At 34.9% G+C, this 20,531-nt stretch overlaps 1 protein-coding gene across 1 annotated transcript in view; it reads right to left on the bottom strand.

Moving 5' to 3' along the window:
• Tbc1d12 (TBC1 domain family member 12) overlaps positions 1–20,531 on the bottom strand; it is a 99,395-nt gene that overhangs the window by 62,069 nt on the left and 16,795 nt on the right. Inside the window, exons 4-5 of the mRNA XM_019208677.2 lie at positions 2,334–2,409; positions 1,711–1,831 (exon numbers count right to left, since the gene is read on the bottom strand). Coding sequence (XP_019064222.2) covers positions 1,711–1,831; positions 2,334–2,409 — 197 coding nt within the window. The remainder of the gene's footprint in view (positions 1–1,710; positions 1,832–2,333; positions 2,410–20,531) is intronic.

Here is a 20,531-nt window from a genome sequence, read left to right as displayed (position 1 = left end):
ATATAAATTGAATTTTGGGAAACTTTAACGGTGCTGCCAACTTTGGAAAATGTCATCCTAATTTACTGTGTTGACTTGGCATTGTACAGAAATGGACAACCGTATTGGTCTAGAAAAGTTAATTTATTTTTATTTTTACTTTTTTCCCTGTGTACAGGGGTAACACATTGTACTAAATATGTAAGGGCATGTCTACGTGGGTTTGATTACAGAAACTAAGAAAGTATTCTCTAAATAATGAAAAAAGAATAAGATAAGACTATAAGAGCAAGAAGCAATTTAAATATGTTCAGGGACCATTTTCATCTCCAGAATTAAGGATTATTTTGATGTTACATCATTGCCTTTTCTCTTTTACTTTCCTTTTTAGTTTTATTTTAGGATTCCCTATTCTTAACGTTCATACAGAGATTTCTTTAACTGAAATACCGAATAGTTTCTTTGGTGTGAAAAACTATAATAGTACACAGGATCCTAATGAGACAATTAATAATGTGAAATAGGAAGTAAAGGGCTAAAGGTGTAAGGAAAGTGGGAAGGGTGGGGGAGAGGTAATAAGGGAGAGGAAAAAAATATGAGAAACTGAAAAAATGGAAATAAAGTGTTTGTAAATGGAGAGGGGAAGAGGGGGTGAAGGGAGGGCAGGGACAAGGGGAAAAAATGAGAATCAAGACCTATTATGTAAAGGTACAGAATCCCAATGATGAATGTAATTGTATTGTATACCTAGATTGTACCAATAACCTCAATAAAAAGAAAAAATAAATAAATAAAAATAAATTTGGTAAACTATGGAAAGAAAAACAGGAAATTAATTTTTTATTCCCTTCTAAGCAATAATTTATCTGAAGTCTAAATACTGCAAATTGGGCCAGGGATTTAGTTCAGTGGCACCATGCCTGCAACTGCAAGGTTCTGAGTTTGAACTCAGACGCCAAAATTAATTAATTAATTAATACTGCAAATTCATCCAGTGTCGTTGCTTTGCAGTCTCACTTGCATGGTACTGACCAACAGCACAAGTTCAGGAGTTAAACAAGTGTGAAAACCTTAAGAACTTAAGAACATGGGTACTAATGTTGGTATTAGAACTGGGTTGTAAATTCCTATAAACAGATTGTGTGGCAACTTTTCTTACTTACAAAGCCCTAGGTTTAGACAAAACAGTAGAAAGGGGACAAAGGAAGGAATTCAATCAGATGATCTCAGTTTTTGCTGTATAAAATCTATGCCATTGGCAAATGTTACCAAGTTCAATTGGAAGTATGTGGTGAGAATGACAAGCTAAATTTTTTTAAAGCTATTCAAACAATAACTGGGAAAGAAAATCAATGTTCTATTACTTTAATAGTGATGATTTTGAAACTTTTAGAGCTTTCAATAATAACAGACTGTGGCACATGTGCCATAGGTTTGCAACTGCTGCTTTAAAGAATTTTCAAGTCATAAGTAGAAAATATTGTGGCCTGTTTAAAAAAATAAAGACAACTGCTATAAATAACTATAATCCCAAAAATTTGTATCTAGAAAAATAAAAACGAAAATACATATAATTAATTATCAAGAAAAGAATGATTAGGACCAGGAATTTAGCTCAGTGGTTCTGCCACCTGCCTCACAAGCGCAAGATCCCAAGTTTGATTCCCGGTGCCCAAAAAGAAAAGAATGATTAAGAGTTATGACAAACTATAGAGTCATATTAATACTCACCTGCTGAATGATTTTGGAAGTTTTCTGAAGATTCTCTCGGGGAGGGACTTTACCAAATAATTTCCAACCAGGAGCACTATGAACAACTGATTTGAGTTCCTTTGTTCTTGGAAAAAGGTTTCTGAAACACAGAAAGTTACATGATTCAATTATTTATAACTAGGGCCTGGAATTTAGCTCAGTTGTTCTGGCACCTGCCTCATAAGCACAAGGACCCGAGTTCGATCTCAGATGCCAAAAAATAAAATAAAATTATTTATAACCAGTGAGCTATTAAATAGTAATTTTATATCAAATTATTTTATTACAATCCCCTTTGGTAAGTATTAACCTAATTCATTGTAAGCTAATGGCAAAACAAACATTCCTAAATTGCTCTTTACATTGCAGGGTGTTGGGAAAAGTTCCTACTGTAACCATCATTTATTGTGAGCTCCCTGTTTTCCAGGTCACCCATGTCCTGCACACAACACTCATGATCACTTGTATCTTGCCCATTGTACGAAAAATAAAATCGTGGTTTGTAAGCATTATACCATTTGCTAGAATAACCAAGAAAGGAGAAAAGGTGGAACTTTGTGTCCAACAGGTCCACCATACGTTCCAGGAATGATTTTGCATACCTAGAATCCCAGTACTCAGAGTAGCTGAGGCAAGAGATCACAAGTCCAGGTCCCACTTGGCCAACTTGATGAGAACCTGTTGTAAAATTTAAAAATAATAATAAAAAGAGCTGGAGGTGTGACTCGGTGTGAATCCTTGGGTTCAACCCCTAGTACTGAAAAAAAAATTCCTATATGACTTCAGAATCATATAGTTATGAGAAAAGAAATCTGTTGCACAATGTACAATTTCTCGAATGTAACTGTACTGTATACTTAAAATGTACTAATAAACTCAATGAGGAAAAAAAAAACAAAAAAAAATAAAATAAATAGAAAGCCACAATAGAAAGTAAAAAAAACACTTTAAATCAGATCTCTATGTCATCCAGGCTGCCCTGGAACTTGCCATGTAGCTCAGGGTGGCCTCAAACCAATGACTCGCCTGGCTGAGCCTCCAGAGTGCTGGGATAACAGGTGTGCAACACCACACCCAGCTGAATTTATTGCCTCTTAAACCCATATTCATCCTTCAATATATGCTCTGTGATTGTTTTGAGCATTTCCCCTTTAAAATTAGACTATTTAGCTTTCTCAATAGAGGACACTGATGGGATACTGAAGGAGAATGAGTCTCACCTATTGTGGTGAGCTGTGGCAGAGTCAGTGGTATGATGAAAACATGTTCGGCCACTTGTCCAGATTGTGTAGTCCCTCAGCAAGTTGCAGCCTAAGTTTAGAGAAGGCTGAAAATTTCCTAAAAATTCCTAAAGCCCTCTCAGCATGGAAATATTCCACCAAAAGCTTCCTAACAGCACCAGTGTTTCAGTTCTCTCTGGAAGTTCTACACAGCTGACATGTCCCCTGCTCCTAGACAGTTCTCACCAAGCCAATTCCCTCTACAAGTTCCTATTCAACCTGCCTGCACACAAGAGGTCTTTCATCATCTATGTTAAAAACGTATGAGAAAATCTTTGTTGCCATGGTTCACGCAAAGAATTATTGAATAGTACAACAAAAGCATGATCCATAAACCATGAAACAAGTGCAATCAAATTTAAAACATTTGCACTTCCAAACAAACCACAGATACAACATGGCAAAATAGTAAAATCTAGAGATCAGTCCTCTATCAAAATAAAAACTGACCTAGAAATAGTACAATCTGATCAGATACTTTTTTTTTTTTTTTTTTTTGAGACAGGGTCTCACTATGTAGTTGAGACTGACCTGGAACTATGTAGTCCAGGCTGGTCTCGAACTCACAGTGATCCTCCTGCCTCAGTTTCCCAAGTGCTGGAATTACAGGCGTGAGTCACCCTGCCCGACTGATCAGATACTCTTAATGCTGCAAGAATACTTCATAAAGGGAAAGGCTACTGATATTTCATAAGCAAAAGGAGTATATAAATCCATTGCCTTCCTTCATTCACCAGACTCCATAGCAGCCCATGATCCTGGAGCAACTGATTAAGTGCCTAGTTGGGGGACAATGGGGAGACATCTTTCAAAATTTTGGGGTTCTGCATTTTGGTTGGTCTGACAGTATCCAAAGGACTGGCATAGACACCTGCATCAGTTTTTTACTCTCCACTACAGTATCTCTCACATGTGGTATCTATCATAGCGCCAAAGAAGGTAGAACCTCTTGTGTCCCTTTTTGTGGAGCCAGATACTTAAAGACATCTTTGTTACTAGCTGACCTTAGAGCAAAATAATAGAACAGAAACTTGTGGCCATAAATGATGAGGAATACTTTGCAAAAAATAGCTTGGAAAAATAAATGGATGGTTCTAGCCCTTAAGAAACAAAACTCAGGGCCAGGGATTTAGCTCAGTGGTTTCACTGCCTGCCTCACAAGTGCAAGGGGCCGACTTCAATCCCTGGTACAAAAAAAAAGAAAGAAACAAAAATCAGCAATCACTGAGGAGTGAGAGAGATCAATTTACAGATATACTATATTACACAACTTAGAATGCCCAGTTCTCATCAAAAAATTATAAAACATACAAAGAAACAGAAAGCATGGCCCATTTACAGGACAAAAACCATCCATAAGGAAGCTCAGGCAATGGGATTATAGTCAAAAAAGTTAAACTCTTTTTAAAAATATCCTCTAGGAACTAAAGGAAGTCATATACAAAGAACTACAGAGGCCAGGCGTGGTGGCATGCCTGTAATCCCAACACTTGGGAGGCTGAGGCAGGAAGATTGTTGCAAGCTCCAGGCCAGTCTGGGCTATATAGTGGGTTCAAGGTCAGCCTGAACTACATAGCAAGATCCTGTCTCAAAACAAAAAAACAAAAAAAGAAAAAAGGTTGGGAATTTAGCTCAGTGGCTCTGCCACCTGTCTCCCAAGCACAAGGACCCAAGTATGATCCCCTGTACCAAAAAAGAAAAAGAAAAAACTAAAAGAAATCAGAGGGGAAAATGCCAAATGAGATTATAAAGATGTACACATTGCAAAAAGGAACTAAACAAAAATTTTGCATCAAAAGACAATTTCAAAATAGTGAAAAGAAAAATCCACATTAAAATAAAAATGGAAAAATAAAATTTGGAAATAATACCTGGTAAGAATCTAATATTCAAAATATTTAAAGAGTGTCTATACTTTTTGAAAAGTAAGCAACCCAATTAAAATGGGTTTTCAAAGAAGATCTACAAATGACCACTAAACATAGAAAAAGAGACTTCACATCCTTTGTTACTAAGAAAATGCAAATCAAAACCACAATTAGAGAGTATCTGCCTAGCACGCACAAGTTCTTGAGTTCAATACCCAGTACTGTCATTTCTTTTAATTTAAAAAATTAGAAAACATATTAGATACCACTTCACACCCAGTGGGGTGGCTTTTATTTAACACACACATACACACCCACACAAGCACACACATGCGTTGTGCATACACACATACACAAAATAAGTGTTGGTGGTGATGGGGAAAAACTGGAATTCTAGTGGGCATGTAAAATGACACAGTAGATGTAGAAAAGTTTAGTAATTCCTCAAAATGTTAAATTCAGAATTACCATATGACCTAGGAATTCCACTCCTAGGTTTTTACTCTAAGAACTAAAAATAGAGACTCGAACAAATATTTCTATACCAGGGTTCACAGCAGTATTATTCACAATAGTCAAACCATAGAAGAAAGTTAAATGTCCATCAAATGATGAATGGGTAAACAAAATGTGTTGTGTACATGTTATGCAATGAATTATGTCCCTTCAAAATTCCTAAATTGAAGCTTTAACTCCTGGACCCTTAGACTGTGACTGTAGTTGGAGACAGGACTTTTAAAGAAGTTAAATGAGGTAACACGAGTGGGTCCTAATCCAATACGGTTAGTGTTAAAAGAAGAGAAGTGCCACGGATATATGTACCAAGAAAAACTTATGTGGGACGCAGCAATAAGGACACCACTATCTGCAAGCCTAAGAAAGACTAAAGGAGAAACTAAAGGAGAAACTAAAGAAAGGAGAAACTAAACCCATCAGCAATTTTAGACATTGAGCTTCCAAACCTGATAGAAAAATGGTTCTTTTTTAGGCCACCTAGTCTATGGTATTTAGTTATGGCAGGCCTAACAAAGTAATATAAAATACAACAGAATATTAATCAACCACAAAAAGGAAAAATGTTCTGAACATGCTACAATCTGGATGAATCTTGAAAACACTGCTAAGTCAAATGATTCAGATACAAATAATATAGTATTGTTTGATTCTCTTCATGTGAAGTCCCTAGAACAAGCAATTCATGGAAACAGGAGTAGAACAGCTGTTACTAGGAGATAGAAAACGAGGAGTTTCTGCTTAATTAGTATAGAGTTTCTGTATAGGATGATGAAAAGTCCAGTAAGTAAATAATCATGATGGTATAATACACTATGAAGATATATAATGGTATTGAATTGTACAACTCTATATAACTAAAATGGCAAGTTTTACCCTATTTATTTAACCAAAAATTTATTAATTTACTTATTTATTTTGTAGACAAAGTCTCATTATGTTGCCCAGGCAGGTCCAACTCCTGGGCTCAAATGACCCACCTGCTTCTCTGAGAAGCTGAGACTATGTGTGCATGCCCAGCTACCACAATTTTTAAAAAATACAAGAACACTTAAAGATAAGTCAAAGATTAAGAGAAAATATTTTTACCGCATATATCTAAGAAAAAAACTTCTACTCCAACAATACAGAGAACTCTTACATGAATGTGGAGACATTAGAACCTCATACATTGCTAATGATGTTAAAAAGTGTGCAGCCATTTTGGAAAACAACATAGCAGTTTTTTAAAAATTCATAAAACTTAGCAATTCTATGTCTTGGTGTCTACCTGAAAGAAATGAAAACACATTCACACAAAGATTTTTAACAAGAGTATTAATAACAGCAGTGTTCATAATAGAACATACGTGAATACAAACCAAATATACATCAATTATTAATGTACAAACAAAATGTGATATAATATACCCATCCAATAGAATAGTATTCAGCAACAAAAAAGATCAACTGATATATGCTAGGAATTGGACAAACTCAAAAAGTTTGCTAAGTGAAAGAAAGCAGATATATACAACCATATACTGTATTGTACCGTTCTACTTACATGAATTATTCAAGAAAGGCTAATATGTAGAGATAGAAACTAGATCAGTGGTTGCCTTGGGCAGAGGGTGGGAAAGGGGATTGACTACACAGGGGCCAAAGGCAGTGACGGTGAACTTTTAGAGGTTTCAATGATAAACAGATGGCTGCAGCACAAGTGCCATAGGTTTGTCACCACCAACTTAAGGGATATCTTTTGTATGATGCTGGCACAACTTTATAAAGGTACAAGTAATCAATGGATTTAAATGGGTGCATTTTATGGTAGATAAATAATATTTTAACAAAACTTCAGACTATAAGAGACTATTAGACTGACCATCAGAGACAATGAACAATGCCCAAAGCTGGTCTTTCATCCAGTTCAGCAAAACAAACAAAACTTCAAATGTGATTTATCACAAAAAGGTAGAAATAAAATGAGGAATAAAGAGAAGAAAATAAAATCAGATACCACAAAAATCTTAAAAACAAGAGAATATTATAAATAACACTTTGGTAAATTTGTTTTAATTTTTTTTTTTTCTTTTTTTTTTTTTTTGTACCAGGGATCGAGCTCGGGTCCTTGTACTTGCAAGGCAGGCGGCGGAACTGGTGAGCTAAATCACTGGCTAAAACATTTTGATATAATAGCCAGAAGTATTTAAAAAAGAAAGAAAAGAACATACAACTTACCCCACACAAGAAATAAAAAACATCAATAGTCCCAAAACATTTTTTGTTGTTGTTGTTTTTTGAGACAGGGTCTTACTATGTAGTTGAGACTGACCTGGAACTCACTATGTAGCCCAGACTGGTCTCGAACTCACAGTGATCCTTCTGCCTCGGCCTCCTCCCAAGTGCTGGGATTACAGGCATGTGCCACCACGCCCGGCCTAGTCCCAAAACATTTTAACAACTAAAGCAATGCTTAAAATATAAACTTCCAGCCTGGAATTTAGCTCAGTGGTTCCACTGCCTGCCTCACAGGCACAAGGGCCTGAGTTCGATTCCCGGTACCAAAAACAAAACAAAACAAAGCAAAACACCCTAAAATCTAAACTCACCAAAAATCAGGCATAAAGTTATTACATGAAATACTCTACAAATTTTTGAAATATATATTATGCCAATAAACTATTTTAGAAAATAAAAGAGAAAAATTTGCCAGCCCAATTTGTGAGGCCAATGTGAACTCAACATCAAACCCAGACAAGAATGGCATATGACAATAAAACTGCAGGCCAATCTAACTCATGAACATAAAAGTGAAAATCTTAAAATATCAGCAAACTAAATACAATCATGTATAAGGTAGATAAATACATTTTTAGTTCTGTTTCTCAGAAATGTAAGAGTGTCAAAAATTAGAAGATTTTTAATGTTAATCAATGTATTAGCACATTAAATGTTATTCACTGTGTTAACAGAGCAACTATTATACATTCATATAATTTAATGCACTGGCATATTAAATGTTATTAAATACACAGAAAAACTATATCATTATCTCAAAACAGCCAGAAAAATGGTAAAATGAAACACTTTATGACAGCAACTGTTAAAAGAAAACCCGGAAAAAATTTCCTTAACTTGATAAAAAACACTTACCAAAAACCTATAGTAAATGTTATTCTTTTTTGGGGGGAGGTTTTGAGACAGGGTCTCACTATGTAGTTGAGACTGACCTGGAACTCACTATGTAGCTCAGGTTAGTCTTGAAACTCACAGTGATCCTCCTGCCTCAGCCTCCCTAGTGCTGGAATTTCAGGCGTGCGCCACCGCACCCGGCTGTCAATGTTATTCTTGATAAAATACCAGAAACATATTCTTTTGAAATCAGGAACAAGATAAGGACACCACCTTCCCCATCTCTATTCAACATTCTACTGCATGTTTACCTAGTGTGATAAGGCAAGAAAGAAAAATAAAAGGTGGGAACACTGGAGAAGCAAAAGCAAAAGTCATTATTCACAGTTATGAAAATCAACAGTAAAAAATCAAGAATCTACTATCGAAGTATTAGAAAGAGTTCAATAAATGGTTATAAGATTTTTTTTAATGTTTTGACTTTGTATCCATCAACAAGTGCTAGAAATTTAAAACTTTTTTTTAAAGAGATACATTAACAAGAACAATAATAAAATGAGGTACACCTGGGAATAAATCTAACCAAAGTTTTACAACACTTTCATGGAGAAAATAAAATGACACAATCCTACTGACATACATTAATACTGTCAAAATGGTCATACTCCCAAAAGTGATATGTAGATTCAATGAAATCCCAATCAAAACACCAATAGCATTCCTCAAAGAACTAGAGAAAACAATCTTGAAATTTATATGAAACCAGAAGAGATCCAACATAGCAAAAGCAATACTCCTGGATGGGGTCCAGGAATACAGCTCAGTGGTGCCGCGCCTGCCTGGCAAGCACAAGGTCCTGAGTTTCATCCCGGGTAACAACAACAAGAAAAATAGCAATCCTGGTCAACAAGAACAAAGCTGCAGGCATCCCAATACCTGACTTTAAGTTATGCTACAAATCAACAGTGATTAAAAACAACATGATACTGGCATAAAAACAGACATATAGATCAATGGAATAGGATAGGGGTATGAAATATTCACAGATATCAGCTGTTTTTGTACCAGAAATCAACTGAGGACCTTGCACCTATGAGGCAGGCAGTAGCACCAATGAACTAACTCCCCAGCCCAGCTATTTGATATCTGAGAGAGGGGCCAAGAATATACGCAGGAAGAAAGCCCATTCAACAAGAGTGGTGCTGGCTATCTATTTGCAGAAGATTGAAGCTGGAACCACATCTCTCACCATGAACCAAACTAAAATCAAAATGAACCAAAGATCTAAATATTAAAACAGAAACAATGAACTTACTGGAAGATAAAATAGGTAAAACTCCTTTAGTCATAGGTGTAGGCAAGGACATTGTGAACAGAACTCCAGCTGCACAAGAAAGAACAGCAAGAGCCAACAAATGGGATTATATCAAACTAAAAAGCTTCTGTAAAGCAAAGGGAATGGGGCAAAGAGATAACCTACAGAATGGGCAATAAACTGCTACTTATTCCTCAGATAGAGACCTAATATCTAGACTATATTAGGAACTAAAAAGTTAGAACACCTAGAATAAAAGACCCAATCAAAAATTAGGCAAGTGAATAGGCATGTCTCAGAAGTAAAAATTACTAACATAGGGAAAAATATTCATCATCTCTGGCCATTAGAGAAAGGCAAGTTAAAACAATGCTAAAGATTTCATCTTACACCAGAAAGAATGGCAATCATCAAGAAATCAAATAATAATATGTGCTGGAGAAGGGACAGAGGAACTCTTCTACACTATTGGTGGGAATATAAACTAGTACAACCACAATGGAAATCAGAGTGGACATTCCTCAAAAAACTAAAACTAGAAATTCCATTTGACCCAACTATTACCCTTCTATGTATCTTCCACAGTTAACACATTCACATTGGGGACATAATTCATATGTCTTACCATTGGGTGGCTTGAACCACTGCTGGTACATTCATGACTGTCCCATGTGTGACTGTACCACTTCTACAATCCGGGATATAAAATGTCCAATGAGATAGTCTTGCATGTGCCAATGATAGTTCAAGACACCCAGCAATCCATATGTCCTTCAACAGATAAATGAATAAAGAAAATGTGTTATCTTTACATAACAGAATATTACTCAGCCAGAAAGAAGGCTAAACTCAAGACACTTGGAAGAAAATGGATACACCTGGAAAAAATAATGTTAGGTGAAATAAATCAGATATGCAAGCTTAAACAGCATATAGTAACAGCATAGTACCTCTTAATTAGATAGGCAAAGTACAAATAAAACCAAAATAAAGAACTGAAAGGAGACAAGAAGATAGATCTTCTATAAATGGGAAGGGGTCCAGAAAAATGAGGGAGAAGGATAGGGAAGTAAAAAGATTTAAGATGTGTCACAAGTATCAACTACCCACAGTGAACAGAAATTTATGTAATAAAAATGAACTAAAAATAACAAGAAGAATGATAATTGGCAAAAGGGAATTGGAGAAGGAAGGAGGGGGTGGGAGAGAAGGGGAAGGCATTAAAAAATCAAGCTGTATTATGTACATACACCTATTCCCTAAGATGAATGTACACTTCATGTACTATAAACATGTGCCAATAAAATTAAAAAGACCTAAATAGAAATGTGTTTTAAAAAAGAAAATCACATCAATTCTCCTCCAAATTTATAAATTTCATGTAACACCCATGAGAAGCACAGCAAGATTTTTTTAGAGACTTGAGGGGGGAAAAAAGACAAACAGTAAATTTTATATTAAAGAATAATGGATCAAGTGGAACAGATTAGAAGATGCAGAAACACCTCCAGACATACTCAGCCACCTCATCTTTGACAAAGAAGCCAACCACTCTCACTAGAAGAAAGCCTCTTTAATAAATGGTGCTGGAAAAACTGGATTTCAACTTGACAAAGATTAAAACTAGATCTATATCTCTCACCATGCACTAAACCAAAATCAAAGTGGATCCAAAGATCTAAATATTAAAACAGAAACACGAAACCAGCTGGAAGCTAAATTAAGTAGAACTCTTGAAGACATTGTAGAGAAAAAGATTTCATGAACAAAACCTCAGTCACACCTGAACTAGGACAAAAATCAACAACTGGAATCTCATCTTATTAAAAAGCTTTTGCACTGCATGAGAAGCCACCAACAGAGCTAAGAAACAACCTACAATGTGGGATAAATTTTTTACCAGCTGTTCCTCAGAGAAAGGTCTACTATCTAGAATATATAAAGAACTTTAAAAAATCAGATTTCCCAAATATAAAGACCCAATTCAAAAATGGACATCTGAAATGAACAGACATTTCTCAAAGAAGTAAAAGTAGCAAATAAACATATGAAAAAATGTTCAACATCACTGGTCATTCAAGAGCTGCAGATAAAACAAAACTCAGATTCCACCTCACTCAACAAAGAATGGTTGCTATCAAGAAATCAACCAAAAACAGGGGCTGAAGGATTGTAGGGAGAAAAGAACCCTTCTCCATTGCTGGTATAAAGGCAGATTGGTGCAACCACTGTGGAAATCAATATGGAGATACCTCAAAAAACTAGGATTAGATGTCCTATTTGACCCAGCTATCCCCTGCTGGGTATCTTCCCAAAAGAATTAAAAGACTCATACCACAGCGATATATGTGTACCCATGTTTATAGTGGCAAAGTTTGTAATAGCTAAAACTTGGAAACAGCACAATTGTCTATCAGCTGGAAACTGGATAAAGAAGATTTTTTTAAATAAAATGGAGTACTATTCAACAATAAAAAATGAGAAATTAAAGATATTTATAGTTAAATGGATGTACATTGAGGCCATACTCTTAAGTGAAATAAATAGTACACATATGTGTAAGTACTGGATAGTTAGTTTCTCTGGTGTGAAAAACTGAAAGTGTAAATAAGGATCAAAATGTACAATAGATAACATGAAATAGGAAGAAAAGTTCTAAAGGGGAAGGGGAACTTGGAGGGGTAGGGTAAAGGAAAGAAGGTAAAGAAAAAAATACAAGAAAAGGAAAAAATGTAAACAAAGTCTTTGTAAATAGGAAGGGGTGCAGGTGTTGCAAGGTGGGCAGGGGAATGGGGAAAAAATAAAAACCAAGATATATCATGTAAAGGTACAAATTCCCAATGATGAATGTCATCGTATTGTATACCTAAAATGTACCAATAAACTTAATTTTAAAAATATGTATCAAGAATAACATGACAATTTAAAAGAGACAGCCTGATTTGTCCCATAAGATATCCAAATTTGCTAAAACATTAGTTTTTAGTGCAATGTGATATTGATACAGGGGGCAAAGAAATTAATAGAAAAATGATACACAACTCAGAAACACACCAAACCATTAATGGAAACAAAGGTGGCAATGGAGATAAATGAAGAAAAGATGGATCACTTTTAAAAACCACTGTATATTAATGTAAGAGAAAATGAAATTGAATCCCTATAGCAAACCACATTCAAGAGTTAATTCCCAATTAATTAAAGAGTTACATATGAAGGTAAATTTTGGCAAGTTTTAAAAAAGAAATAGTGGAGAATTTTTCTTACACTTGCATCATAGAAAAGAATCTGAAAACAAGTCCCAAAAGAACTATTTTTAAAATTTCGACAAAATCATCAAATTAAAATTAAAGACTTTGGCTCAAAGAAGAGTTTAACATAGAAAAAATAAAAAGACACAAATTTGGAGCAGAAACTCTAACACTTTTAAATGACAGAAGATTAGTACAGGTTGAGAAATCCTAATTTAAAAATCTGAAATGCTAGTGCTCTGAAATCCAAAACTTTTTGAGTGCCTGGTACACATGCTGCACATGTGCTGCAGCAGGCTGCCTGCATCACTGAAAACTCTAAAAGGTTTGTCATCACTGGCCTACATGATGCTTAAAATTTTTGTATTGCAGCATTTCAAATTTTTTTATTAGGGATACTCAGCTGATAAGGTCTATGCTAATATTTCAAAATCTGAAAAATTCCAATATCTGAAACACTCTGACACCAAACATTTCAGATAAGAGATAATTAATCTATGTACAAAATATACAAAGAATACAATTAATCACTTTCATAACAGATAGAGTTAAAAGCTATTATAACAAGTGGGAAAGAAATAAAATGCCAAATGATGAGATCTATCAAAATAGCCTCATAAATAATAAAGGAGCTTGTAAACTAAAACCACAGTAATATTTTTAATACATTCAACTAGCAAAAACTGAGAATAGCAAATTTAGATGGAGAGGAACACTGTTAGGAATTTATATTGGTACGATCACATTTGTTTCTAGCTCATAAAAGTTGAAAGCTGCATACCCCATCATCTAACATCTAATCCAGCTATATTCCCTAGAGAAAGTCCTGGACATGTGCAGTAGACATATATAAGAACATGCAGAAATGTAAGACATTCAATAGTTAGATTTCAACTTTTAGACAAAAAGTTTTTCAGTGTCCTCTGTGTATAATGAATTGCATTATCTGTCACATGTATTTTTGCACATATCAAAAACACTAGTTTTTATTAAGTAATATAAACTTAATGTACCAGTTAGGATTATTTAGTACAGGTGAGTAAATTCACTCACTGGAAATGCTTGGGACTAGAAGCATTTCAGATTTTGGGAATTTTTCAAATATCTGAATATTTGCATAAGCTTTACCAAATGAACATCCCTAATCCAAAAATAAGTTCAAAATGCTCTGAAATCCTGTACTTTCTGAGTATCAGGTAAGCATTCAGTTTCAGATTTAAAGTCATTCAGATTTCAGATTTTGAAACTGGAGATATTCAACCTGCAACTAGAGAGTACTAACTAAAACAAATATTTTAATATTTTTGAGATAAAGCTAAGGAGCTATAAATTTAGCCTCTTCCAACACTGTGTTGGCTATTCCCTTTTATATTCATGGTTAGGTATATCTGAGGCTAAGTTGAGAAGTATTTCATATTTTTCAGATTTTATTACTCCTTTTAGGTTAATTCAAATCTACACAAAAATTTGTTTCAATCGTCACACACTGGATCAAAAACCTTTATATAAATGGCTTTACAGAGGATTATAATGAGCAATTTTTTTTTCTAATCACTGACTAGAATGAATGAACAGGTTGTGCTTAGGAAGGAGGAAAACCGCATTTTAGAGTTGAATATACAATTAATTAAAGTGGGATAAGTGCTATATATAGAAGGGCTTATTTTTATTTTTGCCTTTTTTTTTTTTCGTACCGGAGATTGAACCCGGGTCCTTGCACTTGCAAGGCAGAGACCATAGAACCGCTGAGCTAAATCCCCGGCCCCACTTTTGCCTTTTTTATTTTGTTTTACAAATTGAGTGAAGTACAGCTTCAAATAATGTGACAAGGCTGAAAATACAAACATAACAGCAGACTAAGGAGACTGCAGGTATAAGATAAAATGAAAACAAAGAACAATAATAACTACAGACCAGAGTCTTAGGCTTGGGATTTGACTCAGCAGTGAAGCACTTGGCCAGCATGTGTGAAGCTTCAAGGCACATCATGGAAAAAGGGGGAGGGGGACTTTGAGTTGAGAGTGTTAGAAATTATGCTGTATCACAGACAAAAAAGTCAAGAAATGTGTGTGCATGTACACATGTCAATTTGATTTACAAGGATATTTTGAACTTCCAAAATTAAATTGAAGGAATATTACTTCTTAAGCCAAACAACAGTAGGTCTTTCAATAGATGCAATTTCTGTAGAATCTCACTATAATTGGCAGGGATAAAAAGGAAGAAGCAAACTAATCTCCAAAATAAAATCCTAGTTCCAGTACATACTACAGTAAAACACAATCAGAACAAGTTCAGAAGAATTTTAATTTACATTTCTCTAATGGCTGGAGATTCTGAACATTGTTTTACCTATTCCTTGGCTATTTGTACTTCTTCTGAGCAATGTCTATTTGTTTCACTCTTATTCTATAGTCTTGTTTTGAGGAAGGGGGAGAAGAGAGATACACTTTTATATCCTCTCTGCCTGTTTATTCATCTCCATCTGATGGGCTAGATTTGGTGGCAGATCTTGCTACATAACAGCAGAGAGAATATCTCCTTTTACAAGGCCAATTAACTCTACTCACTGCCCTTCGCTACACCCTAACCCCACACACATGGGAAGGACTGCTATGCCAGTGACTGGGTAGATAAATTTAATTCAAGCCAAGTATTAGTTCAATGCAGGAGGCTAAAGACATGTGGAAACAATGTCTTTTCATCCATGTTTTATCTATATTACAGCTCATATTTTTTAATTCTCATACAATTTTTAATAGACTAAAAGAAACAAGAGTCAATAAATGTTCATTACCTATTAAAGATGTGGTATGAAATTCTTTTTAATTTTTTTTGTTTATTGGTACATTTTAGGTATACAGTACAGTTACATTCATCATTGAGATCTTGTACCTTTATATGACAGGTCTTGGTTCTCATTTTTCCCCTTGTCCCTGCCCTCCCTTCGCCCCCTCCTACCCTCCCCATTTACAAACACTTTATTTCCATCTTTTCATTTTCTCATATTTTTTTCTTTTCCCTTATTACCTTTCCCCTACCCTTCCCACTTTCCCTACACCTTTAGCCCTTTTCTTCCTATTTGACATAGTCAATTATCTCATTAGGATCTTATGTATTATTGCAGTTTATTCACATCAGAGAAACTATTCAGTATTTACACATGTGTGACTTATTTCACTTAGGCGTATATCCTAAATATGTATCCATTTTCCTATGAATGAATCTAATTTCTCATTCTTTATGACTGAGTAGTATTCCATTTTTTAGAAAAACCACAACTTCTTTATCCAGTTTCCAATTGATGGGCAAATGGGCTGTTTCCACCTTTTAGCTATTACAAACTGTGCCGCTATAAACATAGATGCACATGTATCACTGTGATATGATTCTTCTAATTATTTTGGAAAGATACCCAGAAGAGGGATGGCTGGGTCAAATGGAACCTCTAGTCCCAGCTCTTTGAGGTTTCTCCATATTGATTTCCACAGCAGTTGCACCAGTCTGCACTCCCAACAACAATGGAGAAGGGTTCCTTTCTCCCCACATTTCTCCCCGCCAACATTTGCTATTGGTTGATTTCTTGATAGCAGCCATTCTTTGTGGGGTGAGGTGGAATCTCAGTGTTGCTTACATCTGCATCTCTTGAGGTCCTATGTGGTCTAGGTTTTTTTCTATTTATTCTAAACTCAGCTGGGTCGATAAAGTTATTTATTAGCCCTCCTTAAACTTCAAGGTGAGGCTAGCCTTAGTGCTTCAGGTATCATGAAAGTATCAAGAACAGCTACATGTTTTCTACTTTTTTTTAGAGATCAAGTTTTGCATGTTACTCAGGCTGGCCTTGAGCTACTGGGCTCAGCAATCTTTCACCTCAGAGGTTGTTGCGACTACAGGTACACGCAACCACATTCAGCTTTGTTTTCTTGGCTCACCCTGTGACGCATGCTGTTAATACACAAAAAAGGGCTGGGGATTTAGCTCAGTGGTTTGGTGGCCTGCCTTGCAAGTGCAAGGACCTGAGTTCAATTCCCGGTATCCCCCTCCCAAAAAAAAAACACAAAGAAAACAAGGACTGGTAGTGTTCCTCCGTCTTTTCCCCCTTTAAACTCATCCTCCCCTCCAATACTGCATATATACCGTATTCTATCACCCCCCAAACACACACAACCCTATCTACACACAATCACAACATACCATCTTTCACTCTCTCCATTAATGTGTCTGCAATCTTATTAGCAAAAAGGAATGGAGAAACCAATTGCTCCAGCTAAGGAATAGCACCAGTTGAGAAGTTTTAATATTTCTATATTATTGAAAACATAAAAGGAAAAAAAGATAGGAAACCAAGAAAACACTCATGTGGAGATGAAAAAAGAGGGAATCACAGGATACAAAATCAAACTTTAAAAATTAATAGCTTTCTATACACCAGCACCTAACTGAACTGTGAAAGAAATCAGGTAAACAATTTAATTCAAAATAGCCTTTTTAAAAAAACTAGGAATCAATCTAAGGAAGTAAAAGACTTCTACAATGGAAATTACAGAACACTGAAGAAAGAAAATGAAAATAACAATAGAAGATAGAACTTCCATGCTCATGGATTGGCAGAACTCATAATATTAAAACAGCCACATTACAAAAGTGATCCATATGGGGCTGGGGATTTAGCTCAGTGGTTCTAGCACCTGCCACACAAGCACAAGGACCTGAGTTTGATCCCCAGTACCAAAACAAAACAAACAAAAAGTGATCCATATATTCAACGCAATCCCCATCAAAACCTCAATGACATTCCTTATAGAGCTACAAGGAAAAAAAAAGAAAACACCTAACAGTCATATGAAAACACAAAAAACCCAGAATAGACAAAGTAAACCCAAGCAAAATGGTTGGAGGTATCATAATACCTAATTTCAAGTTATACTACAAAACCATAATAACAAAAACAGTATGGTACTGGCACAAAAACAAACACATCAGCCAATGGAACAGAGGACACAGGAAAAAACTCATGCAATTGCAGCCATCCAATTCATGACACAGGAGCCAAAAATACAAATTGGAGAAAAGACGACCTTTTTAACAAACGATCTGAGGAAACTGTATACAGTATATTTCCATTTGCAGAAGACTGAAACCAGGTCCCTATCTCTCACCCTCTGTAAAAATCCTTTTGCGAAGTATTTGTGAAATTATTTACCCATTTATCAACTGGGCTATTTGACTTTCTGGTGTTAAACTTTATGAGTTCTTGATATAACCTAGGTGTTAATCCTCTGTTGGAAGAGTAGCTGGCAAAGATTTGCTCCCATTCTGTATGCTGCCTGTTCATTTTGTTGTTTCTTTTGCTGTGTAGAAACTTGAATTTGATGTGGTCCCATTGATAATTCTTGCTATTATTTCCTGTGCTGTCAGAATGTTATTCAGAAAGTCTTTGCCTGTGGCTCATGGCTCTAAGTGTTTTCCCTACGTTTTCTTCTGGCAGTTTCAGGTTGTACACCTAGGTTTTTGATCCATTTTGACTGGATTTTTACAGAGGGTAAGAGAGATGCAAAAGAAAAAAACACTGAAAATTACCTTGGCATTTTTATCTCAATTTCACTGAAGTCCAAAGTATGTTACTTAAACAAGATAGTTACTTCAAAGGCAGTTAAAAGGAGTGGAAGCACGTGGCTGATCTTCTTTTCTAACATCTAAACAAGTAACTTCCATTCTCAAGGTCAATTCAAAATCCATTGTGGAGGCCGAGGATTTAGCTCAGTGCTTCTGCCACCTGCCTTGAAAGCATAAGGACCTAAATTCGATCCCTGGTATCAACAACAACAACAAAAAAATCCATTGTGGCTAATCCTCAATCTTCTCACTGCCAACAATATCAGCTCTAACAAGCTGGGCATTGTTCCACACACTTGTACTCCCAGCACTTGCGAGGCTAAGGCAGAGGACTGCCATGAGTTTGAAGCCAGCCTACTCTGCACAGTGAGTTCAAGGCCATGCTGAACTATATAGCAAGACCCTGTCTCAGAAAAACAAAACAAAACAGCTCTAGCAAAAAAAAAAAAAAAAAAAAAAAACCCCTGAAAAAAAAAAAAAAAAACCCCTGAAAAAAAAAAAAAAAAACCCCTGAAAAAAAAAAAAAAAAACCCCTGAAAAAAAAAAAAAAAAACCCCTGAAAAAAAAAAAAAAAAACCCCTGAAAAAAAAAAAAAAAAACCCCTGAAAAAAAAAAAAAAAAACCCCTGAAAAAAAAAAAAAAAAACCCCTGAAAAAAAAAAAAAAAAACCCCTGAAAAAAAAAAAAAAAAACCCCTGAAAAAAAAAAAAAAAAACCCCTGAAAAAAAAAAAAAAAAACCCCTGAAAAAAAAAAAAAAAAACCCCTGAAAAAAAAAAAAAAAAACCCCTGAAAAAAAAAAAAAAAAACCCCTGAAAAAAAAAAAAAAAAACCCCTGAAAAAAAAAAAAAAAAACCCCTGAAAAAAAAAAAAAAAAACCCCTGAAAAAAAAAAAAAAAAACCCCTGAAAAAAAAAAAAAAAAACCCCTGAAAAAAAAAAAAAAAAACCCCTGAAAAAAAAAAAAAAAAACCCCTGAAAAAAAAAAAAAAAAATCACTATTTTTGCTTTAAAAAACACCTATGAGTATTTTAATCTTTTAGAATCATTAGGTAAATTCTACTCATCACTTAAACAGAGTTCTTCGTTAGGTTTAGAATACTTTTCCAAGCAGAAAAGAAAAAGTGAACTTCAAGCAAAAGAATAAAGTCAATTTTAAAAATTGGAAATAATTACCTGATCTTCAAATTCTGTTTCAGGGGAAGTTGGCCAACTGAAAACATCAATGTCCTGGACTTTGTACTTAAAGTTCCCCAAAGAATACAAGTCAAAAAGAAAACATTCTCTAGTGACCGTGGAATGTCACAAATGATACCATAATTCAAAAAAGTGTAAGTACTGTTTCTTTAAAACAGATTGATACCTTTGAATATTTTATATTAAAGATTCAGCAAAAAGACTGCTTACATTCTTTCCAAATTGCAATCATTTTTCATTTGGGTGAATTGTATGGTATACGAATTATGTCTCTATTAAAATGTCAAATCTATTTTTTTGAATGGTAATATTAATTTAATAATGTAGCTTTAGATTTTTTTTGTACCAGGGATCGAACTCGGGTCCTTGAGCTTGCAAGGCAGATAGTGGAACCAGTGAGCTAAATCCCCGGCCCTGTCAAATCTTTATTTACTGATAAACAAATCAAATTTAAAGATATGCAAAAGAAAAAGAAAAAACAAGACCAAATGGGGCTTATCCCCAGAATACAAAACCCATTCAATATTTGAAAATCAATATGTGGAGTCATATTAATGATCTGAAGAACCAAACGATCATAATGATGATGCTATGCTACAAAGTCATTTGATGGGACCATAAAATCAAATTTTAATAAATAATAGAAAACTA

This window comes from Fukomys damarensis, unplaced genomic scaffold (assembly GCF_012274545.1).
Source record: "Fukomys damarensis isolate Sample0158 unplaced genomic scaffold, DMR_v1.0_HiC HiC_scaffold_20, whole genome shotgun sequence".
NCBI lineage: Eukaryota > Metazoa > Chordata > Mammalia > Rodentia > Bathyergidae > Fukomys > Fukomys damarensis.
The sequence above is the reverse complement of the archived record's forward strand: the minus strand, read 5'-3'. Positions and strand labels throughout refer to the sequence as shown.